This window comes from Trichosurus vulpecula, chromosome 6 (genome assembly GCF_011100635.1).
Source record: "Trichosurus vulpecula isolate mTriVul1 chromosome 6, mTriVul1.pri, whole genome shotgun sequence".
NCBI classification, from domain to species: domain Eukaryota; kingdom Metazoa; phylum Chordata; class Mammalia; order Diprotodontia; family Phalangeridae; genus Trichosurus; species Trichosurus vulpecula.
The window spans coordinates 262,977,021-262,997,342 of record NC_050578.1 but is presented as its reverse complement, the minus strand read 5'-3'; the positions used below and the strand labels follow the sequence as shown (position 1 = coordinate 262,997,342).

General features: G+C 38.3%; 1 protein-coding gene and 2 pseudogenes across 1 annotated transcript; 2 read left to right on the top strand and 1 right to left on the bottom strand.

The window, feature by feature from the left end:
• Window positions 1-1,313: 1,313 nt before the first annotated feature.
• On the bottom strand, window positions 1,314-14,204 carry LOC118855046 (annotated as a pseudogene).
• Window positions 14,205-15,438: 1,234 nt separating this feature from the next.
• On the top strand, window positions 15,439-16,380 carry LOC118854240 (olfactory receptor 10AG1-like). The gene has a single exon (XM_036764588.1). It carries the CDS (start codon window positions 15,439-15,441, stop codon window positions 16,378-16,380), a length of 942 nt encoding a protein of 313 aa, XP_036620483.1.
• Window positions 16,381-17,946: 1,566 nt separating this feature from the next.
• LOC118855316 lies at window positions 17,947-18,579 on the top strand (annotated as a pseudogene).
• Window positions 18,580-20,322: the final 1,743 nt, after the last annotated feature.

Sequence of the window (20,322 nt, the reverse complement as noted above, 5' to 3'; positions counted from 1 at the left end):
TATGTAAATTATGTAAAATTATGTAAATTTTATAAAAATGAAAAATTAGAACACTCTTTAAAAAACCATACAGTGAAAGAAAGGACAAAATATCCCTGTTTGTGGTCATCTTCTGTTTCCACAGTGAGAGTGGTGAATTGAAAAAAGGACAGGCTGTGGGATGGAATCAAATTTAGAAATCATCCACTTATTGTTAAAAGATCCACCAGGGTTTTTTTTTTTTTTTGACAGATGATTCCAACAACTAAGCAACTGATGAGCATTAGCAATTATTCCTACTCAGAAATTGGTGACTTCAGTCCATTGCATAAACCTTAAAGCCACAATGATTCCAGGACTAAGCAGGATCCCAGCAAACTCTTGGCCAAATTTATATGATCCTCTCCTCATTTCTCTCAATTTTTTGAATTTTCTCTTATTTGATTTCTTCTTCTCCTTTACTCCTCTTTTCTCCCTTCTTTACCAAAGTGAAGAATATGCATAAGAAAAGTTTCAGTTCTTCAACCCTGGCCAATAGTAATCTCCCTTCTTATGCTGATTTTTGCCTGTCAATAAGGAACTTCCCTTTTCTTGAAGTGGGAAATGCCACTTTGGGGATTGTTAAATTTGTACTATATTAAACAAAGTGAGAAGTAATACATGTGGGACTCTCTCCCTTTATAAGAAAATGGATGAGTGAGTTTTGGGGACCTAGAGTAACAGCAGTGGCAACTATTTAGATGTTCTTTGTGCCTTAATTGCTTATTTCTAACCTTCACAAAAGATAGGTTACTGACCATTTGTTATGTCTGGGAGTTGTTCATCATGCAGAGTGGACAGATTTTCTGAAGGTAACACTTTTTTTCAGGTAAATGACATCACTCTCAAATGACATCTGTGGAGAACAGATCTGAAGTAAATGAGTTCATCTTTACAGGATTAACAGATGCCCCAGAGCTACAAGTTCCTCTCTTCATAATATTCACCCTCATCTACCTCATAAACCTGGTAGGGAACCTGGGGATAATAGCTCTGATCTCCAGTGAATCCTGCCTCCACACCTCCATGTACTTTTTCCTCAATAACCTCTCTCTGGTGGATTTTGGCTACTGCTCAGCTGTTACTCCCAAGGTAATAGCTGTGTTCCTCACAGGGAACATGGTTATTTCCTCTAATGGATGTGCTACACAGTTGTTCTTCTTTGGGACCTTTGCTGTTACTGAAAGTTTTCCCTTAACCTCTATGGCCTATGATCATCATGCAGCTGTCTGCAAGCCTCTATGTTATACCACCACCATGACATCAACTGTATGTGCATTTTTGGCCAGTGGTGCTTACATCTCATCTCCAACACTCATCCCAGAACATGATCTGCAATCCCAAGGTCTGTGGAGGCAGATTTGAGTGCCTGCCTCTTCCTGATTTCCATGCTTTATTCCAGCCTGTCTCTGGTGTGCTGTGCAAGTTGACTGGCCAAAGAGCAGGGGAGGATAGATGGACAGATTGAGCTGTAATGGCTGCCCCAGGAGGGAATATCTCCCATTGCCCTGGGCAGAGCCAACAGGCCAGGGGAACTGGATGAACCTCTGTTGAAATTTTACATTCTTCTCATCTTTGATGTCCTCTGAGAACCTCTGTTCAGGGATCCTTGTGTTGCTGATTTTGTTGATGATGACAGCTTTTCCACTTTGGTTAATATTGTGGTCCATTCCAAAATAGACAGCAACCCAGTGTAATACCATCCAGTGATGTGAGGTCATCTGAGGAAATTTCTTGAACTGGTTATTGTTGTCATTAATGAATTCCAGAATCTCTTGTTCTAACATTAGCAGCATCATACTGTCCCTTTTTTTTTCAGTGTATTTACTAGAAATTCATGTAGGTCTATTCCAGTGGAGTTGTAGAGGGAGAAATGAACCCAGGGATGGAGAAATCCCAAACCAAAATTCCCAAGGCAAGGCCGCCTGGAATGAATTCGTGGACCCAAGCATTCTTTAAGTCAAGGAGGCAAAGATTTATTACGTTTTAACAAAGTGGGCAAGAGTTCTTAGGGAACCTGCAACCATACAGGGCTACAGGGAAAGTTTAAGTACAAGATTTAGGGGTGAAATCTGTTAATCAGGTGTGTTGGGGTGGGATTAGGGAGTGGTCAGGGCGTGATTAGGGGTGGGTCAGTTCTTAAAGGAACATGCACTTTTTGTATCTACTGCACAGGTATCTTACCCAGCGTTCACTGGGAAATAGCCCAAAGCGGGGCTAGCAGGAGGTGTGGTTTTGCCTGTGTAACATCACTAAGTCACCAGGAGTTCAGGGCTAGCTGGAGATACTGGCTAGGTTCCATCAAGTGCTTTGTTAGTCAAGATTAATGTAAGGGAGTATACATTTGAACTATGTCTTGGATACATGTTAGACTCAGTATATGGTCAGTTATCAACACCTGGGAATCAAACTATAATTGGGCATAGCTTCTTGCTAAGAAAGAAGCAGAGATAATTTTGGGGCACACTGCCCTTTAGCTAGAGAGGCTGCCTGGGAAAGAATGTTTGAAAACTAGATGTGATCTGAAATTGGAATTCTGCCACAGGCACCCAGGCAGAGGCTAAGGGGAAATGTGGTGTTAAAATTAGGGTCCAAGCACAAGCACTCCATCAGAATCTGTGTATTCTTGACTGGAGTCTGTAGATAGCATTTTTCTTATGGCCATTTTTCTTTATTTTTGTTCTTGTCTTCCTTTTCAGAGTCACCTTTCATGGAATTCTCTTCCTCTTTGTCAGAGGGGCACCTCATATGCAATTGAATTATATCTTGGGTTTCCAGTGGCCCAGCACCAAAAGGGGCAGAGGACTCCTCACACACTGCCAGGCTTGACATCATCTTCAGTTTAGAATTAGACTTGGCTCATTTTCTGGCATGCCCTTGGTTGGAAGCCTGTCTCTGTTTCTCCTGTGAACCCAAGTATCCTCACCCTCCTTCTCAATCTCATCCTTATTTGGTGACTTGGATACAAACTTATTCTTCCTTACAGATTCTTCCATCAGCTTTTTTTTCTGACTCTTTCATTATTGCAGGGTCTCTTGAGTAGTGTTAGTGTTAGACATCTCGAGTAGAATAAAGCAGCGTCTACAGACTCTGGACTCCAGCACGCTCTCATATACAGACTTTTCTAAGAGGGGGGTTTCTTTTGGGACAGGCTGGGGGGAGGAGGCTGAGCCAGGCTGCACCAGGGTGGGAGGGGGGCAAATGAGGCCGGGGAAAGGGCTGGGGAAAGGGGGGATGGGAAAAAGGGACAGAAAAGCTGAGAAACCAAACTTAGAAAGGGGAGAAAAGGGATCATTTTGATTTTCATTATTTTGTACAATTAGATCCATGACAGAACTGCAAATTCATCAACCTTAGTCTCTTCTCCAGAGTTAATGAAGTCCAGTGGGAAAACAAAAATCCAGAAGACTGGCAGTGACCTAGGATGCAGTGGGTGACCTTGGCTTGATGATAAGAAAAATTTTGAATCAGTCAATAGGTTTTCAATACCAGTCAATATTAACTTTCATGATAGGAAAAACAATAAATTTAGAAAGTATCTGAACAAAAATCCATTTAATGAAACAGAGGGCTTCTTTATTTGAAGGCAACTATAGAAAGATTAATTTTTTTTTGATCATACAAGGGATAAAGAACTGAGAATATCTAATTGCAAGTTCTATTGGATATGATTCAAGGAGAACTAGTTTACGACATATTAGTAATTTAAAAGAGGCAGAGCAAAGTAGAGATTTGAATGGGGGAATCCTTCTGTACTCTTGTCTGATGAAGTACAATCTTCAGATCTGAGTGCCTCATTATGAGAATGACATAAATAAGTGGGAGAGAGTGCATTACAGGGTAATACACATGAAAAAGAGCCTCTAATACATGCCAAAGTTTGATTGGCAAAAGAACTGAGTTTGGGAATGCTAGAGTAAAGACTTAAGGTCATTGATAACTCTTTATGTATTTAAATGGCTATCAAGTTCATCGATCAACAAGCAATTATTATTTGTCAATTAGACAGTATCTTCTTGGTTAGGTATGTGGTTTACAAAAGCACAAAAAAATCAGACATTCTTTGACTTCCCAAATGTTACCTTTTCTCTTGGAAACATTGTTGGAGACATCTTGGAGACAACATATAAGATTATGTATAACATAATTATAGATTTGTGAAAGATGATTTTGTGGAGAGAAGGTGGCATTTGAGCTGACTTTTTAAGGAAACTAGAGCCCTTAAGATGTGAACTTGAAAAGAGAGTTCATTATGGCATTGCAAGACAATTTATACAAATGCTCTGAGAGGAGCAATGAAATGATATATGTGAGAAATAGCAATAAGGCCAATTTGTCTAGGCCATAGAGTTCATGAAGGGGAATAATACATAGTACATCTAGCAAGTAAGTTTAAGTTGTAATGCAAAGGTTTTAAAGTTTCAAGTAGAGGTGTTTTGTTTTGATCTTGTATATAAGAAAGAATTACTAGAATTATTGAGAAAGATATGGCATGCTTAGATTGTGCCTGAGGCAAATCCTATGGCAGCCTCTGAATAGTGATTGACATCAGAGAGGAAAACAAAAAGCAATGGGCAGAAATTACCAATAGGAAAATTTATGATTAATATGTTTTCATTTTAGTTTTTAAAGTTTATTTATTTTTAGTTTTCACTATTCACTTCCATAAGATTTTGAATTCAAAATTATCTCCCCATCTCTCCCTTTTCTCCACTACAAGATGACATGCAGTCTGATACAGGCTGTACCTATACATTCATATTAAACACATTTTTTACATTAGTCATACTTTAAAGAATTGCAACAAATGGGAGAAACATGGAAAGATGGAGAAGGGGAGAGGGAGAGGGAGAGGGGGAGGGAGAGAGGGAGGGTGAGGAGGAGAGGGAGAGGGATAGGGGGAGGGAGAGGGAGAGGGGGAAGGGGAGGGGGAGGGGGAGAGGAGGGGAAGGGGGAGGGAGCAAATAATATGCTTTGATCTGCATTTATACTTGTGGTGCTAATGTGATCAAAGATCTCCCCACCCATTCAATAGGTCTCAAGTGGAGCTAGTGGAGGGAATCTTGATTAGGAGAGGCTTGTTTGTAGGTAGGTCCACACCCTTTTGCTACTCCGTGCTAAGCTCCAGCCTACACAGGGCATGTGCATAGCCATTAAGCTCAGACTAGAGAGCTGTGGAGACTAGAGAGTTGCAAAGACCAGAGAGCTGTGAGAAGATAAAGACAAAGAGAGGACTGCAAGAGAGGACAGAAAACTGGAAGAGATGGAGAGACAGAGAGACAGAGAGAGAATTGGAAGGTCTCTGAGAACTGCAAGGGCTTTCAGAACATCAGGAGGACAGGAACCAGGCAAGGAGACACTTAAGATTTGGGAGTGAGTGCTTAAGCGAAGAGCTAGCAGAAGGGAAGGTTACAGAATGGGCTGGCTCTTTGCTGTGATAGGGTATTTTAATCTCCTTGTTGTTACATTGAGATGGACTTATTGGTTTTGGAAGACAATTACTGCTATTTCAAATTGGGGTTATTGGTTCTCAGATTTGATCCTCTGTTGTCCGAATAAATGGTTTTACTTCTTCTGCCTTCTATACAGAGAGTATCTTATACTTTGGGATTCCAAACTCTGTGGGCATATTCATGGTTACCATCAATATTATGAATCTTGCCTTACTGACACAGTACTCCATAGTTCTTTCTCTGGATGTGGCTAGCATTTCCCATCATGAGTTATTTGGAGTTCTTTTATGGCTAAGCAGAGATAAGTCTATCATAGTTAGTCATTGCACAATGATATTGCTACTGTATAGAATGTTCTTCTGGTTCTGCTCACTTTACTCAGCATCAGTTCATGTAAGTCTTTGAAGTTTTTCTGAAGTCCACGTGCTCATTATTTCTTATGGAATGATAGTGATCCATTACATTCACATACCATAACTTGTTTAGCCATTCCCCAATTGATGAGCATCCCTATAATTTCCAAATTTTTGCCACCACAAAAAGAGCTGTTATAAATATTTTTGTACATGTGTGTCCTTTTCCCATTTTTATGATCTCTTTGGGATACAGCCCTGGAAGTGATATTTCTGGGTCAAAGTTATGCACAGTTTTATCTCCCTTTGGCCATACTTCCAAATTGATCTCCAGAATGGTTGGATCAGTTCACAAGTCCACCAACAATGCATTAGTGTTCCAGTGCCACATCTTCTACAGCATTTATCATTTTCCTGTTTTGTCACATTAGCCAATTTGATAGCTGCAATGTGGTAACTCAAAGTTGTTTTGATTTGCTTTTCTCTGACCAATAATCATACTAATCATTCTCTTCATATTTGTGCTCCAAACAATTAGAGGTTACACTAAAAGAAGACAAGAGGGGAAAGCAATTTAAGTAAAAAATGCAAACTAACTACCCAATATGCTAGGCAATCAGTGATATAAAGGCAAAACAACAGCAATGAGCAGGAGGGTCTGGGACATGCACACACACAAATTCAATGGATAAAGTTTTTTTTTTCACTTTTGTCAGGGTGGAAAGTGCATGGAGTTTTTTTTTTTTTGCCAATTTTTGTAATATTTGTAGAATAAAAGAGTTTCCTTTTCTTATCATACTGTAAATTTCATCTTGGATTCAGGTTTTTCAAAACATGGTTTAATACTCCACAGGATTAACCCCAAGTCCTCTGAGGGTAAATCATTGAGTTATGTGATAATTTGCTTCTAATTGTGTAATGTTAGGGGAAGTCTACATTAATATTTGTGAAGATTGAAAAAAAATCTAACTGCAAGACCAATTTGATATTTAGAAAATTCCCTTCCCTGAAACTGACATGGAAATATTTTTTGGAATTATTTCTTCTGAGACCACACGTGTAGGGTCAATAGTGGGTCTCTAGGGACTGAGTCCCAAAGGTCTTGGAGGTAAATGTAAGATTCTTCACATGAGTGTCATACTCAGGTTTCAAATAGAGTAGAAGGACATCTCTCTCACTGTGAGCTTTGTTGTAAAATGGAGATAATTCCATTCTCCTTGTATAGTCAGTGAAAAAGACTGGTTTTCTGTTAATAATGTATAAAAATGGATTCTTAGTTTGATAATTAGGAAGGGATTGGGAAAGTATCTAATCATGAAATTGCTATATCACAAGATACCCCATCTGTATTGTGGCCCTAAGAAATGAAGCATACAGGATAGTCTATGTTCTGGTGAGTAGATATGTCTGGTAATTTCCTCTTATGCACTTTTTTCCCCTGCTCTTTTGACTAGAAACTAGAATATTCCTTTCATAAGTTCCCTGAAAGACAAATCAGAATGGAACTGCCAAAAAGAGGGAGAGTGGGAAGGCTTAACCAGGATCATCCTCCTCCTACCTTCATCATTCACTTTCTGGTTATCATTTTTTATTCAGGGAACCTAATATGCATGCATATTAAGAAGTACCATATAGTGTCCTTCCCACAAGATGTTTTCAGTTCATGTGGGAAGATGAGATAGGTACATACAAAGACCAATACTAATACCATGTAGTTCATATTAAAGGTCCACTGGCAGTTATGATCAAGGCTACAGAAGTTGAGAGGAATGAAGAATACCTATGGGTGAGAAGGGTAGGATTTTCAGCAAATTGAGCATGCTGTGCATGAAAGGCTAGACTAAGTTTAGTAGGGATCAAGAGAGAAGACATCACACTTTGGGGGAAATGATATGTACAAGGGCATGAAGGCAGAAATGCATATATTATCTTCGGATTGTAATGAACAGAGCAATTTGACAGCAACTGTCGCTTCACATAGGAAAATTGTTGGGGGATAAGGAACCGAATTATTTATCCGGCAAAAATAAAATGCAAAGAAATGCATAGTTTAATTAGTAGAGATAGTAGAGAGGAATCATGTAGGGCCTTATGTAATACTAGATTGAAGTAAAGACAATCTTGGTTCACATTATGCCTGAGAAACATCCTTGCTAAGTAAAAATGGGGTGGGAAGGGGAGTGAGTTAAACTCTCTACTTTTGAGGAATTGTCTGAAGTTCTCAATTGTAAAAGGACTCTGAAGGTGTATTAATGGAGCTGGTTTACATGTCTAAAGCATCAAAGATCCAGATCAAACACAACAATCTATCATTTAATAAAATACAACAATCATATTCTTTAACCCTCAATTATAATTATTGAGATTATAATTTGAAAATAATTATTTTTAGCATTCTCTCCTCAAAGATTAGTTGAGTAATGTAGAACTATAAAACCTAAACACAAACTTGCAATCCACTTAAATCTTTGGCAATAAGACAATGGTTTGATGGAGACACATTAATGCACTGAAATATTATAATGCCATCAGAATGAATTAGTATGAGGGATACAAAAAAATCCTGAAATGAGACGTGAATGAGAAAGGGAGAATCATTGCTATCTTTATAGAGTAGTGTAGAATCAGAATTAATGGTTTGGAAATTACAAAGAAGGAGATTTAGGCTTGATGTCAGGCTGATTTTCTGAACATTTAAAGCTTATTAAAAGAGGAACAGATTAACTCATTGGTGTGGTTCCCTGCAGGTTCCATGAATGTTTCTCTTTCTCCTGCTTTTAATGCTTATTTTCTCCAGTTGTGTGTATCTTGTTTCCACATATTAAAAGACTAAAGCTATAAGAAATGCATTCCCTGACATCAAGAGACTAATAATCTAATTTAGGAATGGATATTTCCATACAAAGTCCATATTAATGCTAAAAACAAAAGTAAGAACTTAATGTTTACCAAAATTGTCTGTGACTTTTAAAGGAGAGATGGACAGAGATATTCAATGGACAGAGAATGATCAAGCAATGGTCTGAAAATTAGAAAAGATTTGCTCAGTACTTAAGGCAAATTTAAGATTTCTGCAATTAGAAAAGCAAAAAGAGGTCACTGAGGTAAGAAGTATGGTTAGAACAAAGGTATGGAGCTAAGAATATATATATATATATATATATATATATATATATATACACATACACACACACACACACACACACACACACACATATATATATATATATATATATATATATATATATATATATATATATATATATATATATATATATATATATATATTGGGTTTATGGTATAAAGATTACACAAATGGTTTGAAACTGATGCTAGCTGTGCACAGTTGGGATGGAAAATCAGAACTCTTGAGAGAAAGTTTGTGGAAGAACTTGAAAGACAGGCTAAGAGTCTACTTGGTGTTGACCATCATTTCAAACAGAATTTTTACCATTTTGCAAATGATTGGTTTTGTAGAGGAGAGTCACTTAAGTGGAAAGAGGGTCACATGTGGACACAGAAGAACCATAACAGAATAATGACTTTACTGTTTAATGGCTAGGTGATCTTTGAAAAATCATTTTACATCTTAATGCATCAGTCTCCTCTAAAATGAGGAGTTGGACTAGATGGCTAATGATTCTTTAAGCCCTGAACCTATGTTAATAAATCATAAACCTGTAGCCATAAGAACACCTCTGAGCCTACAAATCCATTGAAGACACCACAAATGCAGACAAGATGGGTGAGGTTGGAAAAGTAGTTAACAATCTAGAAAGATAAATAGATAGATATGTAGAAAGATTTTTTAGGTAGTCTAACATTTTTTATTTTTGATTTGTTATTTCTTCATTGGTTGTATCTTAGCTATCCTGGTTGTGTGCATATACACACATATGTACACACAATATATAAACATATGCATACATACATGTATACATACATACATAAATACATATGTAATAAATCCAGGAAAAACAGAGTGGAACAGTGGGCAAAATGAGTCAGGGAGATCTTTGTTCTAGCTCTAGCTCTGAAGACCTTGAGAGAATGTTTAAATTCAATGCTCTTGGACAAGTCATTTAGCCACCTTATGTCTCAGGCAATAAGACTGAAAAAAATACTAAAGAACAAGGGGCATCTAGGTGGTGCAGTGAGTGGATTGTGCACTGGCCTAGAGTTGGGAAGGTTTGAGTTCAAATTTAACCTTAGACACTTACTAACTGTGTGACCCTGGGCAACTCACAACCCAATTTGCTTTAGCTCCTCATCTTTAAAATGAACTGGAAAAGAAAATGGTAGATCACTCCAGTATCTTAGCAAACATCCTGGGCCATATACATTTGTCTTGATCTATATCTGGCCACTGGACCCAGAATTCTCCAGAGAAGAGAAAGTGAGTTTAGTGACTTTGTGCAGCCCACCTTCACTTACATCCAAATCACTTCCTTGATGTCTTGGTGCTCTTTGAGAATGAAAGACAAACAACAATATTTTAGCAAAGAAAATCCCAATAGGAATAGAAACAAGTGGGTATGACTGAAAAATGACTCAAAGCCTCAGGCAACTCTCTAATTGTACATTATAAATAGCTCTTACACTGTAATGAGGAATCTTTCTTTCCATATCAATGTATTGATCCATTGTACATGTGAGATTTTGCTGAAGCCATTTTAAAAGAGCAAAAGGACAGGTTGTGTTAGTTAAGAGAGACATCCGTTGTCCTTTATAAAAGGTCAGGAGATAACACAAATATTTGAAAAATAAGAAAATGGTAGCTCATTACAATTTACTAAGTGCTAAATATTGACAATGGTTTTGTAGCAGAAAAATCATAATTAAGGAACAATATCCTCAGGGGATAAAATTTGTCTCAGGATGGGAAAGAATATATAAGTGTAGTCAGCTAGAATTTGTACATTTAAAGAAGGAAGCAGGGGGACGATATAGAGGGGATGGAAGCTACATGTGGAAATATTTTGAAGTAGTAGAGACTGGACTGACAAACTGGATGAAAAGTCATGTTGGAATAAGCCATATATCTATATTTGCCATGTTTGAAATTTTTAGTTTTCAGGTAGCACATTGTTTCACTGCTATTTTCTTGGACAGCCATTGAAGTTGGAAATGTTCTACTACTGCACTTCCATAAAAAGAGAAATCCAAATTGAAATACTAACTCCCATTTCTTCTTCCCTAACTCATTTTCTGATCCACAAACCCCAGTCATGACTAACTTAAGTCTCAGGGAACTAGCCTCAGGGAACTAGCCACCACCTTCAATCTCTGCCTTTCTCTCTGTTTATTCATTTGTTTGTTTAATTTTTTTTTTATTTTATGTTTTTCATTTGTTGTTTACTTCTTGGGAGATAATTACTACATTGTGATGTTCTCTAGAGGGATATGTATAAGTACTCCCTGACAGGAAAGATATTCCATCAGGTCCCTAAAACACTGCATTTCACCCCACTCTAGGCTTACTTTACTTCTGAATAGCTTCATGATGGCTTTCTTTCATTAAAGCTACAAGCTATAAAGAAACAACTTCAGGAGATTGGCTCTAAGATTCAACTAATAGGGTCTTCCCTGTTTATCTGGGTATTTTTTTTTCATCTTACAAAGAGTGTGTAGATTTGGAAATGATTTTAAAACATTGGAAAATATAATGTTAGACATGGAAAAGTAATTTAAATATTTCATAGTCCAACCTCATATTTTACAGTACAGTGGATAGAAATCTGGCCTAGGAGTCAGGGAGACCTGGGTTCAAATCTCATGTCAGACACTTATTAGCTGTGCAATATTGGACAAGTAATTTTTATCTCTGTTTGGATCAGTTTCCCAAATTGTAAAATTGGAGTAAAAATAGCACCTATCTCTCTAGATTATTTAGGGATCATTTAGATAAGAACTGTAAAGTACTTAGCACAATAACTGGCACATATAAAATGCTACATAAATGTTTATTATTGTGTGGGGCAGAATTTTCAAATAATAGGAGAGACATCTTTAGGAGAAGCAAAGCGAATTTATTTTACAAACCTTGCAAGATTTGGCCACACTTCCATAAGTAAGACTAATGGAGGAGGCAGGGTAAAATGGTATGCTGCTCTAATTTATACTCTTAATAAAAAGATTCCCTCCCACCTCTTTCCTTTCTCACCATTGGCTGGGAGGTGGGCTCACAATCTCGGGGCAAAAAACTTGACAGAGAACTAGGGAACCAGGTTGATCCAGTCCCTTCAGGTTTTCCAACCACGGGGTGGTGTCCAAAAGTCTAGGAGAAGAAAGGAAGAGAGGGGAGGGGCCAATTCCTTTGGCCTCATTCAATGCAGGTCACAGTGACCCTTTACTTATTTGGTCAGCAAGAGAGGGGGAAGGGAAGGGACCCTACCACTTCAAGCCCTGACTTTCTAGAAGTTAGCTTAGTCACTACAAGGTTAAATTCTAAGCCTCTCCTACTACCTCAGACAATCCCTATTTCAGAAATATGAGAAGAGTGTAACCCCTATATTTTTACCCTGTGAAGTCTTCACAATTATCCTTCCCATTCAACCATGTCCTTTATAAAGTAAGTCACTCATATATTAAGAAGGTGGGGAGGAACAAATATGTTTTTTAATCTGTTATGTCAGGCATCATGCTAAATCCTTTCAAAAATATTTTTATTTGATCTTCACAATAAACCTTTGATGTAGTGGCTATTAATATCCCCATTTTATACTTCAGGAAACTGAGGCATAGAGTAGTTAAGTTATTTACATGGAGTCAAATAACTAGTAAGCTGAATAAGCAGAGTACATTATCCATTGCCACATAGACACCTTCCACAACTTGTTAAAAGATCATGACCAGAATTCAAAACAAGTGGCTCCTAGGCCAGGCAGCCAACTCAATAATTGGGCATGTCATATGCATATAGGTGGAAGGGGGATTAAGGACTTCCATGATAATAGGACTCGGAAAGGGTTAAGGTAAAGAACACAACATTAGGAGATCAGAAAAACAAACTGGCTTCCTCCAATGACCCTAAATCTCATTTTGCTCCTCACTATGATTACAGCACTGCTCTGGGGCTGCCTGCATGCCCTCCTGACTTTTTCTTAGGGCTCGCATTATTAAAACTATTTTTGTAATAATGTTAAAATGATCAAATTTCTAATATGGTAAATATTGGTCGATGTACCCCACATTTAAAACAGAAAAAGGCTCCAGGTGGGAAAGGCCCTCAATAATTTTTAAGAATATTGTTTGGTTGTTGTCCTTTGTTCTCGAAGAGGACCAAAATGACATCACTATGCTAGAGTCAAGTTTCAGTGTATCTGACTGTGGCTGATCACACCAAAATGAGCTTAGAATGCTTTACCACAGGTCAGGCACAAATAGTCCATGTTAATATTTGGGTTGGATTCACTAAATTTGCACATCCTGAATTTCTTTGAGCTGTTTCAATTCTGCTTTGCTCAAAGAACACAACACCTTCTGTAGTGTGGGCATGCCATGCTGAGCAGTCCTGTGCCAGTGACTCCCATGTCACATAATCAATTCCAAAATTCTTGAGAGAGACCTTGAGAGTGTCCATGTATCATTTCTTCTGACCACCATGTGAATGCTTGCCCTCTGTGAGTTCAACATGAAATAACCTTTTTGGCTAGTGTCCATTTTGCATTCTAACAATGTGGCCAGCCCATCAGAGTTGAACTCTCTGGAGCATAGTTTAAATGCTTGGCATTTTAGTTTGAGTAAGGACCTCAGGATCTGTTACCTTATCCTGCCAGGTGATCTTCAAACTCTTCCTAAGACAATTCAAATGGGAGCCATTCAGTTTCCTGGCATGGCACTGGTAGACTGTCCACTTCCCCAAGCATACAACAATGAGGTCAGCACAATGGCTCTGTGGAACTTCAGTTTGGTAATCAGTCTAATACCTCTTCTCTCCTATACTTTCCTTTGGAACCTCCCAAACACTGAGTTAGCTCTGGCAATGCATAAGTCAACCTCATTATCAATGTGGACATCCCTGGAAAGCACACTACAAAAGTAGGTGAACTTATTCACAGCATTCAAAACTTTCCCATTTGCTATAACCAATGGTTTCATGTATAGATGGTGTGAGTACCTATATTTTCTTGGCATTAATTTCTAGGCCAAAATTAGCACAAGCAGCAGAAAACTGATTTATATTTTGTTGCATCTCAGTTTCAGAGGCTGCATTGAGTGCACAATTATCTGTAAACAGAAGATCATGTACCAATATTCCTTCTATTTTGGTCTTGGCTTGTAGCCTTTCCAGGTTGAAGAATTTAGCATCAGTACAGCAGCTGGCCTTCATGCTATGTTCATTCTCATTGAAAGCATTTGACAACATGGCTGAAGACATCATGATAAAAAGTGTGGGAACAAACACACAGCCTTGTTTCACTCCATTGGTGACTGGGAAGGCATGAGAGCATTGTCCATTATCTAGAACCCAGGCAAGTGTGCTGTCATGAAATTGACAAATGATGCTAATGGTACTGTTGGTCCTGAGGGATTATAGAAAAATTATGTCAAATTTGGTTAAGAGTGTGAAGGTCTTCTGAGAGGAAAGAGTTAGAGAATAATTGCCTGAAGGCACGATAATGTTTGGTTCTTAAAGATGTTTACAAGCCTGTTACTGATGATATTATAATAATGACATAAGTATTGACTTTGTAAATATCACTTAAGATGATTTCCCAGTTTTCACTGAGAATCAGTTCAAATTAAATGTCCTACCATGCAACCATATTTGAGCTAAAGGAAACATTAGAACTTAAAAAAATCACTTGTTAGACCTTGATTACAATAATTTCCATAGAAAATAATTCCTGTTTTAATCACCATAGATGTTTTTTTGAAGTTCAGTTAGAAATAGTTTTGAAAGAAGTTGTTTAAAATGATCATTTATACGTAATACTTAGTGAACTATTGTGAACATGATAGTTTTTAATTAAAAATAGTATATGAAAATATAAGATGATTTTTAGTATTATTTGAACCTTCTTTTGGAAAACTGGTAAATAGAGATGGGGATGATACATACTTCACAATTAATTTAAAAATAACACTAGGTCTATAAATTATAAAAGGCTTTTTGTCACATAACTTGGAAATTATTAGTATTGTCTATGACTGCCTTTATTAAAAAGTTATTCCTAAATAATAATTATTAGCATTGTATCACTGTTATTATTATTGTTATTATTAGATTATAAGAGACAATGTGATTTTTATACTGGTTAGAAAAATGGTTCTTTTTACCAGGAAGATAAGGATTCAAGTTTGATATCTGATACATATTGACATTATGATCCTGATGTAGTCATTAAACACTTTAGACCTGTCAGAAACTCTCTGAGTTTAATTTGTAGAGAAGGTGCAAATGATATCATGTTTTTATACCATTTCACTAAAGTGAATAGTTGATGTAAATGGTTGTTTAATTGTTAAGTTAAAATAAGTTTAGAAAATAGAGAATGCTAGAGGTGAGAAGAAGCAGAGACCAACTAAATCTTTTGTTTTTATTTAAAGGAAAGGAAACTAAGTCACAGCTGAGGAAAGACTTCACTATCCAAACTTCACTGTTCCCCAAGATGGGAGGCACAGTCAACATGGCTATAACAAATGTCAGTGTTGTGGTTGAATTCATTCTTCTGGGATTTGGGGACCTTCCAAACTATCAAGGATTTCTATTTAGCATTTTCTTGATCATCTATATAAGTATTCTTGTGGGAAATGGCCTCATCATTATAATTACTAAGGTAGATCCCACTCTCCAAGCACCCATGTATTTTTTTCTTAGACACTTTTCCTTCCTAGAAATCTGTTACACAACAGTGACACTTCCTAGAATGTTTAAAAACCTTTTGACTCAAAAGAGAAATATTTCTTTTCTGGCATGTGCTACACAACTTTGTTTCTTTCTGATTTTCGGAGGCACAGAGTGCTTTCTCCTAGCTGTGATGGCTTATGACCGTTACGTGGCCATTTGTAATCCTTTGAATTATCCTCTCATCATGAACCAAAAGATTTGTGTCCATTTGGTGATTGGCTCCTGTTTGAGTGGAATTCCTATTCCAATAGGACAAACATATCAGATTTTCTCTTTGCCCTTCTGTGGTTCTAACCACCTCAATCATGTTTTTTGTGATGTTCCTCCATTACTAAATCTTGCCTGTGGGGACATCACTGTAAATGAATTGTACTCCTATGCTGGGGTTTTCCTGTCTACTATTATTCCATTTCTGATGATACTTGTGTCCTACATCAAAATTATTGCCACAATCCAGAGGCTTCCCTCAGCTCTAGGGAGACAGAAAGCCTTCTCCACTTGTTCTTCACACCTCATTGTGGTTAGCCTGTTTTTTGGGTCTGGTATCATTTCATATTGTTTACCAAATTCCATAAAATCAGCAGGAATAGACAAGGTTCTGTCTCTTATCTACTCCATCGTGACCCCAGTGTTCAACCCCCTGATATATAGTCTGAGAAATAAAGATGTTATTACAGCAGTGAAGAAATTCCTACCTAAGTGACTTAGGTCAGTGCTTCTTAAACTGTGGGTAGGGAGTCATGTAACTGAATGTGCGTGTTGCGAAAAATTTGGTAACAGCAAAAGGTTTCTGAATGCGCAACAACCAAAAATTAATTCAAAATCAAATGTGCAATGAATCCAATGTGTTTCTGGTGGCGCTTGTTCATGTTGAATCATGCAACTTCAATGCAGTGTTGGTTCTGAACACACAGTATGTGTTCTTTGCTCTGTGCATACCTTCACATCACACAATGTCAACAAATGGCCAAAAATATTTCTGTTCAGAGTCAACTATTGTATGTTATGAATTGCAGTGTTTTTACTGTACATGCAAAATTATTAAATTAGTTTTGGCTTGGAATTAGGACAGAATTTCCAACAAATTCTTATTGCTTCTTACTACTTATTTCTACTTACTTTTTACAGCATACTTCTGCCATTTTTACTATATATTTATGCAAATCAGCATTGTCAGCATTGACAATTATAAAATCAAAATATTGATCAACTCTGAAAAACATTGAAGATTCATTATGTCCTGCAGCATCAAATATTCTTTCAAGATTCAATTCTTTTTTTATTTATTTTTTTGCAGGGGGGAAGACAGGGCAATTGGGGTAAAGTGACTTGCCCAAGGTCACACAGCTAGTAAGTGTGTCAAGTGTCTGAGACCAGATTTGAACTCAGGTCCTCCTGACTCCAGGATGGGTGCTCTACTCACTGTGCCACATAACTGCCCCCAGCAAGATTCAATTCTTTATGTAAAAATAAAAAAGCAATCCATCTCATTAGTATGCAAATTTGCTTTTATCTTTAACAAATTGTAAAACTATGTGTATACCAAAGAATTGTTTTAAAATAAATTTCTTTATGATTTATTATCAGTAATTGTTTGACTTTTTAAACCTATTTTTCAGTCAAAAACAGTCACGAATAGAAAAAGTTTAAGAAGCTCTGCTCTATAGGACATACATATGTACATATTACATATATTTTTAAAAATAATTTTATTAGTATTCTTGTTGCATTTTCATTCATGTCATTTGATTTTTATAGTATCTATCATTTTCTCATTCATGTTGATTACATATGAGAAAGGTTAATTCATCATTCCTACTTGTTTGGCTTCAAATACCTACTATTCATAAACATTTCTAATTTCATGATGATGTGAGTCTTTCTTAAGGTCAAATTTAAACCCTGGCCTCACCCCGGCGCCATGTAGAGCCCCCCCCCCCCCCCCCCCCCCCCCCCGCCGCTGTCGATGGAAGCGGCTGGAGTTGGACCTGGGCATCCCCATGGCGTCTCCGCCTTCCCTTCTCCTCTCCCGCACCCCGGTCCCGCGCGGCACCAGCTCGTCGCCAGAGTGGCCCTGGACTGTCTCAGGCCGCGACCAGAACAATGTTGGTAATGCAGATGATGCACTTAAACTGAACAATTTAAGAGTTTCTGTGCAGCTCTAGTCTTTTCATCAGGAATGATTAGAAGTTCTCTATTTCATTAATGGTACATTCACCCCCGCCCCCTCCCTCCCCCCCCCCCCCCAATTAAAGTTTTCCTGGGATTTTGCCGAAAAAAGATCTTTTCATTCAACAATGGCAGGAAAATCATCACTTTTTAAAGTAATCCTCCTTGGAGATGGTGGTGTTGGGAAGAGCTCTCTTATGAGTAGACATGTTACTAACAAATTTGAGAGCCAGTTATTCCAAACAATAGGTGTGGAATTTTTAAATAAAGACTTGGAAGTGGATGGACACTTTGTAACTATGCAGATTTGGGACACGACAGGTCAAGAACGCTTTAGAAGCCTGCGAGCACCATTTTACAGAGGTTCTGACTGTAGCCTTCTTACTTTCAGTGTAGATGACTCTCGAAGTTTCCAGAACTTGGGTAGCTGGAAGAAAGAATTCATTTATTATGCAGATGCCAAAGGGCCCGAAAGCTTTCCTTTTGTGATTTTGGGTAACAAGATCGACATAAGTGAAAGACAAGTTTCTACAGAAGAAGCCCAAGCCTGGTTCAGGGACAACGGGAACTATCCTTACTTTGAAACAAGTGCAAAACATGCCACAAATGTTGCGGCAGCTTTTGAGGAAGCTGTTAGAAGAATTCTTGCTACTGAGGATAGGTCAGATCACTTTATTCAGACAGATACAGCAATCTTCATGGAAAGCCTAAGCCCAGTTCATCTTGTTGTTGAGTATTAAAAAGCTTTGCCAATATACCTCTAACCCACTCATTTACAAAATGGGGTGCAGGGGAAATGAGAGGAAGAGGATCAGAGAATAAAGTCCAGCAAGTCCAGTTCTAATAATAAAATTTAGACTAATCTATACTGCTGCTTCATTAGAAGGTGGAAGGGGAAATAGCCATTCTTTGAGTAACCTATTTAGCAAAGGCACATAACATTTATAACGGTATCTCCAATAACAAATGGTTACTTAAATTTTAATGTGTAACTTACAGAGCTAGTAACAAATCAAATGAATACTTTAATTAAAATGAAAACTTGAGGGTGGAGCCAAGATGGTGGCTGGTAAGCACGGACTAGAGTGAGCTCCGTACCCGAGTCCCTCCAAAAACCTATAAAAATGGCTCTGAACCAATTCTAGAACGGCAGAACCCACAGAACAGCAGAGGGAAGCAGGGCTCCAGCCCAGGACAGCCTGGATGGTCTCTGGGTGAGGTCTATTCCACACGGAGCTGGGAGCTGGGAGCTGGGAATGGAGTGGAGCAGAGCCCAGCCTGAGCGGCGTGAACGATCCAGACCAGAAGCCGGGTGGAGGGGGCCCTAGCGCCCTGAATATGTGAGCTGCCGGCATTTACCAGACCCCTCGACCCACAAACACCAAAGACTGCGGAGAAGGTTAGTGGGAAAAGCTGCGGGAGTGGAAGGAGTTCCCGGTTCGGCTTCCAGCCCCGGGGGCAGCGGAGGTGGGGCAGCTACAGCTGTTGTTACTTCCGGCTCCAGGCCCACCTGGTGGGAGGAATTAAGTGGCGGATCAGAGCAGAAGTGCAACAGCCTGCTGAAGATCTAAGCCCAGTCTGAACTGGGGGTTCTTGGGGAAGGAGGAGTGCGGCTCTGACAGAGTAGGCACCTCCCCCCCAAACGTAGAACATAGAACTCGTTAGTCTACAAGGAGTCATAACCCACTGAAAAACTCAAGGGTCAAGTTAGTTGGTTGGGAATATGGCCAGGCAGCAAAAACGCGCCCAGATTCAGTCTCAGACTTTGGATTCTTTCTTTGCTGACAAAGAAGACCAAAACATACAGCCTAAAGAAGACAACAAAGTCATAGAGCCTACAACAAAAGCCTCCAAGAAAAACATGAACTGGCCCCAGGCCATAGAAGAACTCAAAAAGGATTTGGAAAAGCAAGTTAGAGAAGTAGAGGAAAAATTGGGAAGAGAAATGAGAAGGATGCGAGAAAACCATGAAAAACAAGTCAATGACTTGCTAAAGGAGACCCAAAAAAATACGGAAAAATACACTGAAGAAAACAACACCTTAAAAAATAGACTAACTCAAATGGCAAAAGAGCTCCAAAAAGCCAATGAGGAGAAGAATGCCTTGAAAGGCAGAATTAGCCAAATGGAAAAGGAGGTCCAAAAGACCACTGAAGAAAATACTACTTTAAAAATTAGATTGGAGCAAGTGGAAGCTAGTGACTTTATGAGAAATCAGGATATTATAAAACAGAACCAGAGGAATGAAAAAATGGAAGACAATGTGAAATATCTCCTTGGGAAAACCACTGACCTGGAAAATAGATCCAGGAGAGATAATTTAAAAATTATTGGACTACCTGAAAGCCATGATCAAAAAAAGAGCCTAGATACCATCTTTCAGGAAATTATCAAGGAGAACTGCCCTGATATTCTAGAGCCACAGGGCAAAATAGAAATTGAAAGAATCCATCGATCGCCTCCTCAAATAGATCCC

What these genes read in the sequence shown, in the direction of transcription:
- LOC118854240 (XM_036764588.1), top strand. Translation starts at nt 15,439, where the DNA reads ATGGGAGGCACAGTCAACATGGCTATAACAAATGTCAGTGTTGTGGTT.